This window comes from Bos indicus, chromosome 4 (assembly GCF_029378745.1).
Source record: "Bos indicus isolate NIAB-ARS_2022 breed Sahiwal x Tharparkar chromosome 4, NIAB-ARS_B.indTharparkar_mat_pri_1.0, whole genome shotgun sequence".
NCBI classification, from domain to species: Eukaryota; Metazoa; Chordata; class Mammalia; order Artiodactyla; family Bovidae; genus Bos; species Bos indicus.
The window spans coordinates 44,401,295-44,415,358 of record NC_091763.1 but is presented as its reverse complement, the minus strand read 5'-3'; the positions used below and the strand labels follow the sequence as shown (position 1 = coordinate 44,415,358).

Below are 14,064 nucleotides of genomic sequence, written 5' to 3'. Positions count from 1 at the left end.
ATTATTTACTGAGTACTTACCATATGTCAGGGAGAAGTCAATGGCACTCCACTCCAGTACTCTTTCCAGTGGAGTGCCATGGGAAAATCCCATGGATGGAGGAGCCTGGTAGGCTGCAATCCATGGGGTCGCTGAGGGTCGGACACGAATGAGTGACTTCACTTTCACTTTTCACTTTTGTGCAATGGAGAAGGAAATGGCAGCCCACTCCAGTGTTCTTGCCAGGGCAATCCCAGGGACGGGGGAGCCTGGTGAGCTGCAGTCTATGGGGTTGCACAGAGTTGGACACGACTGAAGTGACTTAGCAGCAGATCATATGTCAGATGCTACGCTAAAGAACTTAAATATCTCATTTAATCCTTACAAGAACACCATTTGATAGGTACTAACTGTTATTTCTCAGTTAGTACCTATCAAATGGTGTTCTTGCAAGGAGATCCAACCAGTCCATTCTGAAGGAGATCAGCCCTGGGATTTCTTTGGAAGGAATGATGCTAAAGCTGAAACTCCAGTACTTTGGCCACCTCATGCGAACAGTTGACTCACTGGAAAAGACTCTGATGCTGGGAGGGATTGGGGGCAAGAGGAGAAGGGACGACAGAGGATGAGATGGCATCACTGACTCGATGGATGTGAGTCTGAGTGAACTCCAGGAGTTGGTGATGGACAGGGAGGCCTGGCGTGCTGCGATTCATGGGGTCGCAAAGAGTTGGACACGACTGAGCGACTGAACCGAACTGAATTGAACTGAACTGTTATTTCTATTTTTTTCAGAGGTGGAAGCTTAGGTATAGAGCAGTTAGGTAATTTTCCACGAATAGAAAGTGGTGAAATTAGAATTCTAACAGTATTCTGACTGATAGCAAACCTATAATTATACAGAATTTATAGGATGATGAATCAATGAACTTTTAGAAATAATTTCACACATTCATGTATTTATTGTTGTTTAGTCACTAAGTCATGTCTGACTCTTTGTGACCCCATGGACTGCAGCACACAGGCTTCCCTGTCCTTCACTACCTCCTGGAGTTTGTTCAAGCTCATGCCCATTGAGTCAGTGATGCCATCCAACCATCTTATCCTCAGTTCATATAGTGGGTCTGCCTATATCTGACTGGTATATCAGGATACTATTAGGTTCATCGGCTAAATTGTAGATTTTATGTACTCTAATAAAATACCGCAAATATAGCTATTTTAAAAAGAATACAAAATTTACTAACAACCACTTAGCACATACCTACTGTGATGTTACCCATCTTGCTTCGTAATGTTATATTACCTGCAAAAGAGAGAAAAAGAAAGCTTTACACATTAGGGGTAATCCAGAAAGGAAATGTATTAATAATGTTCTAAAACATGGTTAGATATCCACAAGGTTATTTAATAATATTATTATTGTCGTGCACAATTTTTCTCAGTATCACACTCCCAGTCAGAGATTTATGCGCAACTACAAAATAAATAGCTTTAGGCATCTATACAAACTCTCTTCTTCCACTCTAACTTAATCTACTACAGCACAACTAAAAAAACAAACCCCTGTACTTCCTGGGAAACATGGAAGAAAAATAATGATTCTTCTAAAAGTTAAAAAATGTAAAAAAAAAAAAAAAAAAATGACTTAAATGTACTGACTACGCATTTTCAACCTAAACATCACAATATTTATCAGACCGCACAAAGCCAAGTTTTGAACCAAATAACACTAAAATAATCCATGGAAAAAAGTAATTACTGTTATTTTTCAGGCCAGTTTGGCAAACCTATCTGTGAGATTTCAGTGGTTTTTCTGCCAAGAGTTTAAAAGGCTTGGGACAGGAATAATAAATAATTGAAATATGACTAACAAAGAAAAAAAAACTTCAAATATTCCCTTCTTCCAATGAAAATCTATTTTCCAGGATAAACACAGGACTCTGAAACCATTCTTCCCAGTGCCTTCCTCCAGCATCAAAAATAGCAGTATTTTTCTTCACGTGTGTTTAAGGGATACTCATAGAGTTATACCACCTATATTTACTGCACTATCATAATTCTAAAACTATAGTGAAGAGTAAAAAAGGAGTAAAAAAAGAAAATGGTAAGAAACAAGTAGAGTAAAAAAGCTATGCTATTTAAAATCCCAAAAGATGATGCTGTTAAAGTATTGCACTCAATATGTCAGCAAATTTGGAAAACTCAGCAATGGCCACAGGACTGGAAAAGGTCAGTTTTCATTCCAGTCTTGAAGAAGGGCAATGCCAAAGAATGTTCAAACTACCATACAACTGCACTCACTTCTCATGCTAGCAAGGTAATCCTCAAAATCCTCCAAGCCAGGCTTTAGCAGTACATGAAACTAGAACTTCCAGATATACAAGCTGGGTTTAGAATGGGCAGAGGAACCAGAGATCAAATTGTCATAGAAAAAGCAAGAAAATTTCAGAAAAACATCTACTCCTGCTTCATTGACTATACTAAAGTCTTTGACTGTATGGATCACAACAAACTGTGGAAAATTCTTAAAGAAATGAAATATCAGACCATCTCACCTGCCTCCTGGGAAACCTGTGAAGCAGGTCAAGAAGCAACAGTTAGAGCTGGACATGGAACAACAGACTGGTTCCAAACTGGGAAAGGAGTATGTCAAGGCTGTATATTCTCACCCTGCTTATTTACCTTATATGCAGAGTACATCATGTGGTATACTGAGCTGGATGAATCATAACCTGGAATCAAGACTGCCAGGAGAAATATCAACAACCTCAGATACACAGTGGCACCCCACTCCAGTACTCTTGCCTGGAAAATCCCATGGATGGAGGAGCCTGGTAGGCTGCAGTCCATGGGGTCACTAAGAGTCAGATAGGACTGAGTGACTTCACTTTCACTTTGCACTTTCATGCATTGGAGAAGGAAATGGCAACCCACTCCAGTGTTCCTGCCTGGAGAATCCCAGGGATGGGGGAGCCTGGTGGGCTGCCATCTACGGGGTCACGCAGAGTCGAACACGACTGAAGCGACTTAGCAGCAGCAGCAGATATATAGCTGATACCACTCTAATGGCAGAAAGCAAAGAGGAACTAAAGGGCCTCTTGATGAGGATGAAAGAAGAGAGTGAAAAAAGCTGGCTTAAAACTCAACATTCAAAAAACTAAGAACATGGCATCCAGTCCCATCATTTCATGGCAGACAAATGGGGAAAAAGTGGAAACAGTGACAGATTTTCTTTCCTTGGGCTCCAAAATCACTGTGGATACTGACTGCAGCCATGAAATTAAAAGACGCCTGCTCCTTGGAAGAAAAGCTATAACAAACCTAGAAAATGTATTCAAAAGCAGAGACATCTCTTTGCTGACAAAGGCCCGTCTAGTCAAAGCTATGGTTTTTCCAGTAGCTATGTATGGATGTGTGAGTTGGACCATAAAGAAAGCCGATGCTGAAGAATTGATGCTTTCAAACTGTAGTGCTGGAGAAGACTCTTGAGAGTCCCTTGGACTGCAAGGAGATCAAACCAGTCAATCCTAAGGTAAATCAACCCTGAATGCTCATTGGAAGGACTGATGCTGAAGCTGAAGCTCCAATATTCTGGCCACCTGATGCGAAGAGCTGACTCACTGTAAAAGATCCTGAAACTGGGAAAGACTGAGGGCAGGAGGACAAGGGGGCGACAGAGGATGAGATGGTTGGATGGCATCACCAACTCAGTGGACATGAGTTTGAGCATGCTCTGAGAGATAGTGAAGGACAGGAAGCCTGGGAACCTGCAGTCCATGGAGTTACAAAGAGTCAGACACAACTGAACAAAAACAACAAAAGAAGAGTAAAAGAATAAATTTTGTCTCAGAATTAATCAGGATGAATAAAATAATTTATTTCATTTCATGTATCTTATAAATACTGACATGTATCAGTACCTGGGAAAAAGGAAAACAAAGAAAGGAGGCACTTGATTCATTTGTCCAACAGTTAAACGTGCTTTGACTGTAAAAATTTCTCTAAAAGGTTCATATTTCATCATACTTCACGTGAGCATATGAACAAGAGGTACACTTGTGTAGGAGTAAAACTTGGTTTGTGTGAAGTTAAGCTTATAAAATTATTTTCAAGTTTCAGTAATTTACAAGGCTGTGCAGATACTCCTGTTACACAGTTAAGTAAATATTATTTCACTGGCGTGTTCTAGATATTCTTCCAATTTTCAAACCCAGTAAATGCAGATTCACATGCAAATAGTGGCCAAGGATCACAAAGCTGCTAAGATAGCTTTCAATGATCCCTGCCTCCTGGTATTCATGCCTATGTATGAGCTCCTTCACTCATATGGAGGCTGGACTTACTGATGCTTTTAACAAAGAGAATAAGGGCAAATGAGATGTTACTTTCAAGACTAGGTTACAAACGATTCTTGCATCTGTCTTGCTAGCTCTCTTTTGCTGCGATGGAAACCAGCTAGCCATATTGTCTAACTGCCTTATGAAAGAGGCCCAAGACCAAGGACCTAAAGAGGCCCCTAGCCAATAGAATCTGAACTGAATCTTGCTAACAACAACATGAATGAACTAGGAAGCGGATTCACTTTTGGCTGAACCTTCAAATAAACCCATGGTCCCACCTGATACCTTTATTACAACCTCAAAAGAGATCTTGAGGCAGAAGACCCAGTTAAGTGATACCCAGATTCTGGACCATCCAAAGTATAAGAAAATAAGTGTTTGCTGTTTTCAGCTGCTAAATATGTTACAAAGGAAGAGGTAACTAGAAAAGATGTTGAAAGCTGGACGTGGGTGATGCCACAATAAATAACTAAAAATATGGGAATAGCTCTGGAAATTGGCAGTAGGCATAGGTTGGAAGGATTTTTAGGGGCATGGTAGAGAAAGCCTAAATTGCCTGAACAGTGTGTTAGTAGAAAGCTGGACTTAGAGCGCTTCTCATATAAGGGCTTAAATGGAAATGAAAAAAGTGTTTTGGAAACTGGAGGAAGGCAGATCTTTGTTAAGCAGTATTAGAAACTTCGCAACACTATCACATTCAGTAATGTGGAAAGTAGGAAATGTGCCTAATGAACTGAATCATCTAGCTAAGAAGATGGCCAAGCAGAGTCAAAGTGTTGTAGGCGCTGCCTATTTTTTCTTGTAGCGTCAGTAAAAAGCAAACAAAGTAAGATAAACTAAAGAAACGATTGTTTAAAAAAACAATCAGGATGAGAATCATTTTGAAAATTCTCAGCTTCTCAAGATGGCAAAAGATGAGAAAGTTAAGAATAGCTTCGACACAAAGTCTGAATTCAGTGTACTGCCAGAACATGGCCTAAAAATGAAACTGATGGGTTGACTGTAAAATCTTTTGTCAAGATTCCAGAAAGATTAAGAGTGATACCTCACAGTATTAATTTAGCTGTACAAAAAGTCCATTAAACCAGCTGAGGGTATCTCACAGATCGTCTCAATCAAGCAATAGGTCTCCTAGAAAGCTTGCGAGAACCATATCTTAATTTCTCTGCAGAAGTCCACATTTTGAAAACATTCTTGGATGTGGCCTTCATCTAATGGAATAAACACCAATGTGATTCATAGAAGGCTGACAAAATTTGTGAGAATTACATCAGCAAACACATTGCTAACTTCGACCAAAAGGGACAGTAACAGTACAAAGTGAAATGAGACCACTGGAGTCCCAAAATTCTGCTGGCAGGAAGCAGACTAAGAAACTTCCTCAGCTGCAAACACATGCTACATTTCATGAAAAAGGAAGGATGACTCAGAGGGAGAAACCAAGAGCTCAGAGGGCAAAGCCTGGAAACCTAAAGAATTATCACAAGGCCATGAGATCTAATCAAAGAACCTCTAATGTTTTCCTACCTAAATTTCAAAATCATTATGGACCAATGACTCCTTTGTACCCCTTATTTTTCTCCCCTTTGAACAGGAAAGTCTATAGCAATTATCCTATGTGTATCCCATCACTGTATGCTTAGTGTGCAGGTGGTGTGTGTGGGTTGAGGAGGTTAGAGAACAGGTCTTAAGACTGAGAACTATACGTGAGGAATTAGACCTAAGCAACTGTACCCGAGGAGGCTCATCTACATCTGGATCTGATTTTGGTGTAGACATTCTGGACTCTGAGCAGATATGCAATAGGATGAGACTCTGGGAACCTTGAAAGGAAGGGAGTGTATTTTGTATGTGGGAAGGACACAAATCACTTGCAGGGGCTGCAGAGGATAGACTGGCCATTCAAAACCTTATAGGCTATCTAGGGATATACATACATGAAAAGTTAAAAATGAGTATTTATTAATAATTTTAAGTTAATGTTGTAACTGAATAGTATGTATTAGGTTCCATAACCATTCCGAGGAAGCAGACTAAAATGATGTGGCATGAACAGGGAGAGAATCATATTGGAGATTTCATCAGAGTCTATGTTTGAAATATGAGTAAAATTTGATGCTGAGGGATAATGATTTTGTTGAAAAAGTATGCAAGCAAAGGTAAAAAGGTGTAACTACTCATGCTATATTTAAATCATGCTCATCAGTTAAGTTAGAGCAATTAGGCCAGTCTACGAGGACAGGGATTGAGTGTTTCTTACTTAGCATTATATTTTGAGAGCTTAGCATATTGCCCTGTACATAGTAAATACTATTATTTTTTGAACCTATGTTCAAATTTAGTTTGGAAAAACAGGTAAAAACAAATTTGCAGAAGAATCATACAGTGTTTAGTCTATTGACTTTGTCCTATACCAAAGGAGTCAAAGAATTTCAAGACGCGAAGAACACAAGAAAACCATCTAGTATTCATTCCTTCCTAATCTTTAGGAAGATTAAGCTAGTGTCAGACATTCAGAATTCTCTTTACTGTTTTCACCTTATGAACACCTTAAAAATAAGATAAAGCAGACTTCTGATATTTGTGATTTTAACTATTAGTAAAACAACAACAATAAAAAAACTGACATAGTTCTATAGTCAGTCATTTAGTTAGTGAGTTCAGCCATTCAGCAAGACAAAAGGAGCTTTATTAAACTAGTCTCCAATGAATGCAGCAAAAATTTACTTTTTAAAACAAAAACAGAAAATGTGGTCTTTTTCAAAAAGTCAGTCAGTAGTGAGCATGATAAAAGTGATCAAGAAAACAATGGTTTTAGAGCCAAAAAAAAAGTTTGTTTCCTTAAAAAAAAAAAAAAAAAAGGACTAGTTAAATTACAAAGTGAAGTCACTCAGTCTTGTCTGACTCTTTGCGACCTCATGGACTGTAGCCTACCAGGCTCCTCTGTCCATGGGATTTTCCAGGCAAGAATACTGGAGTGGGTTGCCATTTCCTTCTCCAGGAGATCTTCCTGACTCAGGGATTGAATTCGGGTCTCCCGCATTGTAGGCAGACGCTCTACCATCTGAGCCACCAGGGAAGTCAGTTAAATTATAGCAGAATCTATACAGTCTCAAACTACATCTCTCTTGAATGTTAGAGTTCTGTACAGGAAAAGCATAAAGGAATAATAAAACTATGGAAAAAAAGACTATCTGTAAATATAAGGAATATATAAAAATATTTTTGTTAGTGCTAAAGGACTTTTAAAACAATAAACAAAAAAAATATTCTCAACTCATCAAACTGTTTAGAAAATCTCCACCCTAAACAGAAATATTCCAAGGTCATTAAAATACACAACATGGAATTCTTATCTCAAATACTTTGTGGAAGAAGACAGAGTATTTTAAAATACACAGATCAACTGAATGGACATTACTAGCATAGTTTTCTGTAATTTGGTTTTACCTTTTTCCATCACCAGACGGTGAAAACAATAAACAAATCAACTATCTGAGACGAGTAGAGCTTTGTAAAAGATCTCCTATCAATAAAGCAGATGCCACATGATCTGTAATAATTATTATGCTTACTCTTCTTTCAAGTTATTTAATTTTTCCACAAAACCCAATGTTTGAGAAAATAAACAGTTCTCCTTAACTAGCCACTCTTCATTCTAAAAGGATCAGAGGAAGAATTAGCTATCAATTTAAAGGCAAATAGTTTATTTTTCTTCACTAAAATAAATGTGATTTTAGTAAAAACAGCACACATACTCTCATTATCCAAACAAAGAAATAAAATATCCATAAAGGTTAAATCCTTTTTGTGCTTCTTTTTTAAGGGGAAGACTGGGGGAGCAGAAAGAATTTTCTACTTTGCAAGCACATGGCTAAATGCAAAGCATATAGAGGTAAATAAAACATGATCCCTGCTATTGAGGAGTTTATAATCAGGCAAGAATTTATGGGTCAATGGAAGGCCAGAAATGGAGAAAGTCTCCTTTAGCTGATTATGAAAAGATTACTAAAAGTAAATGAGATAAAGAAAGCCGAGAAAAACATTTTAGAAACACTGTAACCGATCAGTATGATCAAGGGCTCTGATCAAAAACTCAGAAGTATAAAACAGGTATGAATGTATACAGGAAGAAGTAAGAGATTGTGTAATTCTAGAACACAAAGCACAAGGTCAAAAAAAGATAGTAAGTTAGCTAAGTCACTGAGTAGGAAGGGGTTTGGGTAAGACAATGCCATGTTCAATGTGCTTTTCTAATAAACAACCATATAATAGTTCCCTAATGGCTCAGTTGGTAAAGAATCCACCTGCAATGCAGGAGACCCTGGTTGATTCCTGGGTCAGAAGATCCGCTGGAGAAGGGATAGGCTACCCACTCCAGTATTGCTGGGCTTCCCTGGTGGCTCAGCTGATAAAGAATCCACCTGCAATGCGGGAGACCTGGGTTCGAGCCCTGGGTTGGGAAAATCCCCTGGAGAAGGGAAAGGCTATGCACTCCAGTATTCTGGCCTGGAGAATTCCATGGACTGTAAAGTCCATGGGGTGGCAAAGAGTTGGATGTGACTGAGCGACTAGCACTTGCACTTTCACACAATAGTTAGGACAATGAATTTGAAGAAGGCAAGACTGGAAGCAAATTTATTGCTTATAGAGGTGAGGCAAGAGCTGACAAGAATCTTAATTAGAAGAGTAGAAATTTTGAACAAAAGATTGAAAGAAATATTTAGGTGATTGTGCTCGTGAAGCTCAGTCATGTTTGACTCTTTGCAAACCCATGGACTATACCTGCCAGGTTCCTCTTTCCATGGGATTCTCCAGGCAAGAATACTGAGTGGGCTGCCATTTCCTCCTCTAAAAGAACTTCCCAACCCAGGGACCAAACCTGTGTCTCCTGCATCTCCTGCAATGGTAGGCGGATTCTGTACCACTGAGCCACCTAAAACCTATCTAAACTTGGTGTTGACTAAATGTGGAAGGTGACAGAAATTCAGGATTACTTCTGGATTTCTAGCTTGGGAAATAATGTACATGGTAATATTAGAGTCTGCAAATGGGAATAAAAGAGGAGGAATACATTATGGATGAGGTTGGGGATGGGGGCTGGGAAAATAGGAGAAAAGAAGTTAGAAACATGAAGTCATCAGAGAAGACTATAAAGATCCAAATGGCTATGTCTACTAAGCAGATGGATGTGTAAGTTGGAAGTCAGGGCTAGAGATACAAATTTGAATTATTGGAATACATTGGTAGTTGAGAATCAAAAGTGTATAAGATGTCCAAGGAAAAGAAAGAACTGAAAGAACAATGAAACAGGATGAAATGCTGAAGAATACCAAGTGGGTGTGTAAAAAAGGAAGAACTCACAGACATTTGAGAAAGAGCAATTTTAAATACTGATGCTTTCAAATTTGGTGCTGGAGAAGACTCTTGAGAGTCCCTTGGACTGCCAGGAGATCAAGCCAGTCAGTCCTTAAGGAAATCAACCCTGAACAGTCACTGGAGGGACGCATGCTGAAGCTGAAGCTCCAATGCTCTGGCCATCTGACATGAAGAGACGATTAATTAGAAAAGACCCTGATGCTCTTAAAGACTGAAGGCAACAGAAGAGGACACCAGAGGACGAGATGGTTAGACAGCACCGACGACTCAACGGATATGAACCTGGGTGATAGTGAAGGACAGGGGAGCCTTGCATGTTGCAGTTCACAAGGAGTCGGATGTGACTTAGCAACTGAACAAAAATTATAAATATAAGATGTGACACAGATGCCAGTACCCACTAATACTTGTGTGCCTTTCTCCTTCCTTAGAACACACTAAGCTCTTTATCTCAGACTTCTATAGTTAAAGTCATTTTAAAACATTCTGGCTAACAAATTTCTCACATGATCCTCTATGATCTCTCTTCCTTTAGTGGAAGCTTGGAGGCCATACACTGAAAATGGCATTATCACCTTTAAGGAAGGAGTCCAGTCCCTCCAAGGAAATGAGTGGAGTCCAAACACTGCATGGAATAGCAGCATATTTATCACATGTCTAAATCGTGAAAAGAAAAAATCTATGCTATCTGTACCACAAAGGAAGCTATAACTTCTAATAAAAATGTTTTAAGTGTCCAGACTCAATATTAACATAAACTATGTGTCAAATGACAATCAAACTTAATGAACTTAAGAATAAACACTAAAATTAGAACAAAGCATTTTCATAAGCTTATGAAGAATCCCATTAAATCCAATAAGAGTTTCTTTCCTTTAGAATTTTGTATTTCTGAGTTTCTAAATTCATAAGGCAGATTTATAAATTTACCAGAGCTTATATGTTCTTCTTAGAGAAAACTGAAACACTTCTTTATGAAGTTTTGAGTGCTATCAAAATTATCAATTGTATTTGCATAGTTTATATAACTTACTTTTGTAAAAGTTTCTAAAATCCAAAGTTATTTAAGAAAGCATTTAGCATGTATATATTGCTAAATCTTTTGGCAACAAAGGACTTCTGAAGTAGAGAAAAATGGGAACTAACAGTCATCAATTTATTAATGTATGTTCCCAAAGAGCCTAAAATAAGGTCCTGTTAGATAATTTAAATATTTTAAATAGTTTTATTCATTAATCATTTATTCCAAAAAATAACATAAGTTAAATATAAAACACTAAAATGACTGTCATGAGTACTCCTATATATTAAACCCAATTTTTTTATTTAAATTCTAAGTAAAATCAATCCCAGCAAACCATTTCAAGGATGCTCTTCTTCCTGAGTCAGGATACTATACATTTATAAATATTCTAAAAATAGGACAACAGCCTTGTCTAACTCAATGAAACTAAGCCATGCCCGTGGGGCCACCCAAGATGGGCGGGTCATGGTGGAGAGGTCTGACAGAATGTGGTACACTGGAGAAGGGAATGGCAAACCATTTCAGTATTCTTGCCTTGAGATCCCCATGAACAGTATGAAAAGGCAAAATGATAGGACACTGAAAGAGGAACTCCCCGGGTCAGTAGGTGCCCAATATGCTACTGGAGATCAGTGGAGAAATAACTCCAGAAAGAATGAAGGGATGGAGCGAAAGCAAAAACAATACCCAGTTGTGGATGTGACTGGTGATAGACGCAAAGTCTGATGCTGTGAAGAGCAATACTGCATAGGAACCTGGAACGTCAGGTCCATGAATCGAGGCAAATTGGAAGTGGTCAAACAAAAGATGGCAAGAGTAAACATCAACATTCTAGGAAATCAGTGAACTAAAATGGACTGGAATGGGTGAATTTAACTCAGATGACCATTATATCTACTACTGAGGGCAGGAATCCCTCAGAAGAAATGGAGTAGCCATCATGGTCAACAAAAGAGTTCGAAATGCAGTACTTGGATGCAATCTCAAAAATGACAGAATGATCTCTGTTCATTTCCAAGGCAAACCATTCAATATCACAGTAATCCAAGTCTATGCCCCAACCAATAATGCTGAAGTAGCTGAAGCTGAATGGTTCTATGAAGACCTACAAGACCTTTTAGAAGTAACACCCCCAAAAGATGTCCTTTTCATTATAGGGGACTGGAATGCAAAAGTAGGAAGTCAAGAAACAAATGGAGTAACAGGTAAATTTGGCCTTGAAATACGGAATTAAGCAGGGCAAAGACTAATAGAGTTTTGCCAAGAAAATGCACTGGTCATAGCAAACACCCTTTTCCAACAACACAAGAGAAGACTCTACACATGGACATCACCAGATGGTCAACACTGAAATCAGATTGATTATATTCTTTGCAGCCAAAGATGGAGAAGCTCTATACAGTCAACAAAAACAAGACCAGAAACTGACTGTGGCTCAGATCATGAACTCCTTATTGCCAAATTCAGACTGAAATTGAAGAATGTAGGGAAAACCACTAGACTATTCAGGTATGACCTAAAGCAAATCCCTTATGATTATACAGTGGAAGTGAGAAATAGACTTAAGGGACTGGATCTGATAGACAGAGTGCCTGATGAACTATGGACTGAGGTTCGTGACATTGTACAGGAGACAGGGATCAAGACCATCCCCATGGAAAAGAAATGCCAAAAAGCAAAATGGCTGTCTGGGGAGGTCTTACAAATAGCTGTGAAAAGAAGAGAAGTGAAAAGCAAAGGAGAAAAGGAAAGATATAAGCATCTGAATGCAGAGTTCCAAAGAACAGCAAGAAGAGATAAGAAAGCCTGTTTCAGTGATCAATGCAAAGAAATAGAGGAAAACAACAGAATGGGAAAGACTAGAGATCTCTTCAAGAAAATTAGAGATACCAAGGGAACATTTCATGCAAAGATGGGCTCGATAAAGGACAGAAATGGTATGGACCTAAGAAGCAGAAGATACTAAGAAGAGGTGGCAGGAATACACAGAAGAACTGTACAAAAAAGAGCTTCACGACCAAGATAATCACAATGGTGTGATCACTCACCTAGAGCCAGATATCCTGGAAAGTGAAGTTAAGTGGGTCTTAGAAAGCATCACTACGAACAAAGCTAGTGGAGGTGATGGAATTCCAGTTGAGCTATTTCAAATCCTGAAAGAAGATGCTGTAAAAGTGCTGCACTCAATATGCCAGCAAATTTGGAAAACTCAGCAGTGGCCACAGGACTGGAAAAGGTCAGTTTTCATTCCAATCCCAAAGAAAGGCAATACCAAAGAATGCTCAAACTACCACACAATTGCACTCATCTCACATGCTAGTAAAGTAATGCTCAAAATTCTCCAAGCCAGGCTTCAGCAATATGTGAACCGTGAACTTCCAGTTGTTCAAGCTGGTTTTAGAAAAGGCAGAGGAACCAGAGACCAAATTGTCAACACCAGCTGGATCATGGAAAAAGCAAGAGAATTCCAGAAAAACATCTATTTCTGCTTTATTGACTATGCCAAAGCCTTTGGCTGTGTGGATCACAATAAACTGGAAAATTCTGAAAGAGATGGGAATACCAGACCACCTGACCTGCCTCTGGAGAAACCTATATGCAGGTCAGGAAGCAACAGTTAGAACTGGACATGGAACAACAAACTGGTTCCAAACAGGAAAAGGAGTACGTCAAGGCTGTATATTGTCACCCTGCTTATTTAACTTATGTGCAGAGTGCTTCATGAGAAATGCTGGGCTGGAAGAAGCACAAGCTGGAGTCAAGATTGCTGGGAGAAATATCAATAACCTCAGATATGCAGATGACACCACCCTTATGGCAGAAAGTGAAGAGGAACTAAAAAGCCTCTTGTTGAAGGTGAAAGAGGAGAGTGAAAAAGTTGGCTTAAAACTCAACATTCTGAAAACAAAGATCATGGCATCTGGTCCCATCACTTCATGGGAAATAGATGGGGAAACAGTGGAAACAGTGACAGACTTTATTTTGGGGGGGCTCCAAAATCATGGCAGATGGTGACAGCAGCCATGAAATTAAAAGACGCTTACTCGTTGGAAGGAAAGTTATGACCAATCTAGATAGCATATTCAAAAGCAGAGACATTACTTTGCCAACAAAGGTTCGTCTAGTCAAGGCTACGGTTTTTCAGTGGTCATGTATGGATGTGAGAGTTGGACTGTGAAGAAAACTGAGTGCCGAAGAATTGATGCTTTTGAACTGTGGTGTTGGAGAAGACTCTTGAGAGTCCCTTGGACTGCAAGGAGACCCAACCAGTCCATTCTGAAGGAGATCGGCCCTGGGATTTCTCTGGAAGGAATGATGCTAAAGCTGAAACTCCAATAC

General features: G+C 39.0%; 1 protein-coding gene across 2 annotated transcripts in view; it reads right to left on the bottom strand.

Moving 5' to 3' along the window:
* FAM185A (family with sequence similarity 185 member A) overlaps positions 1 to 14,064 on the bottom strand; it is a 108,202-nt gene that overhangs the window by 68,595 nt on the left and 25,543 nt on the right. For both annotated transcript variants that reach the window (XR_011566215.1, XM_019958622.2), the window contains exon 5: positions 1,244 to 1,285. Coding sequence is in view for 1 of the 2 variants with exons in the window: in XM_019958622.2 (XP_019814181.1) it covers positions 1,244 to 1,285 (42 nt within the window). In the remaining variant the exon portion in view is untranslated. The remainder of the gene's footprint in view (positions 1 to 1,243; positions 1,286 to 14,064) is intronic.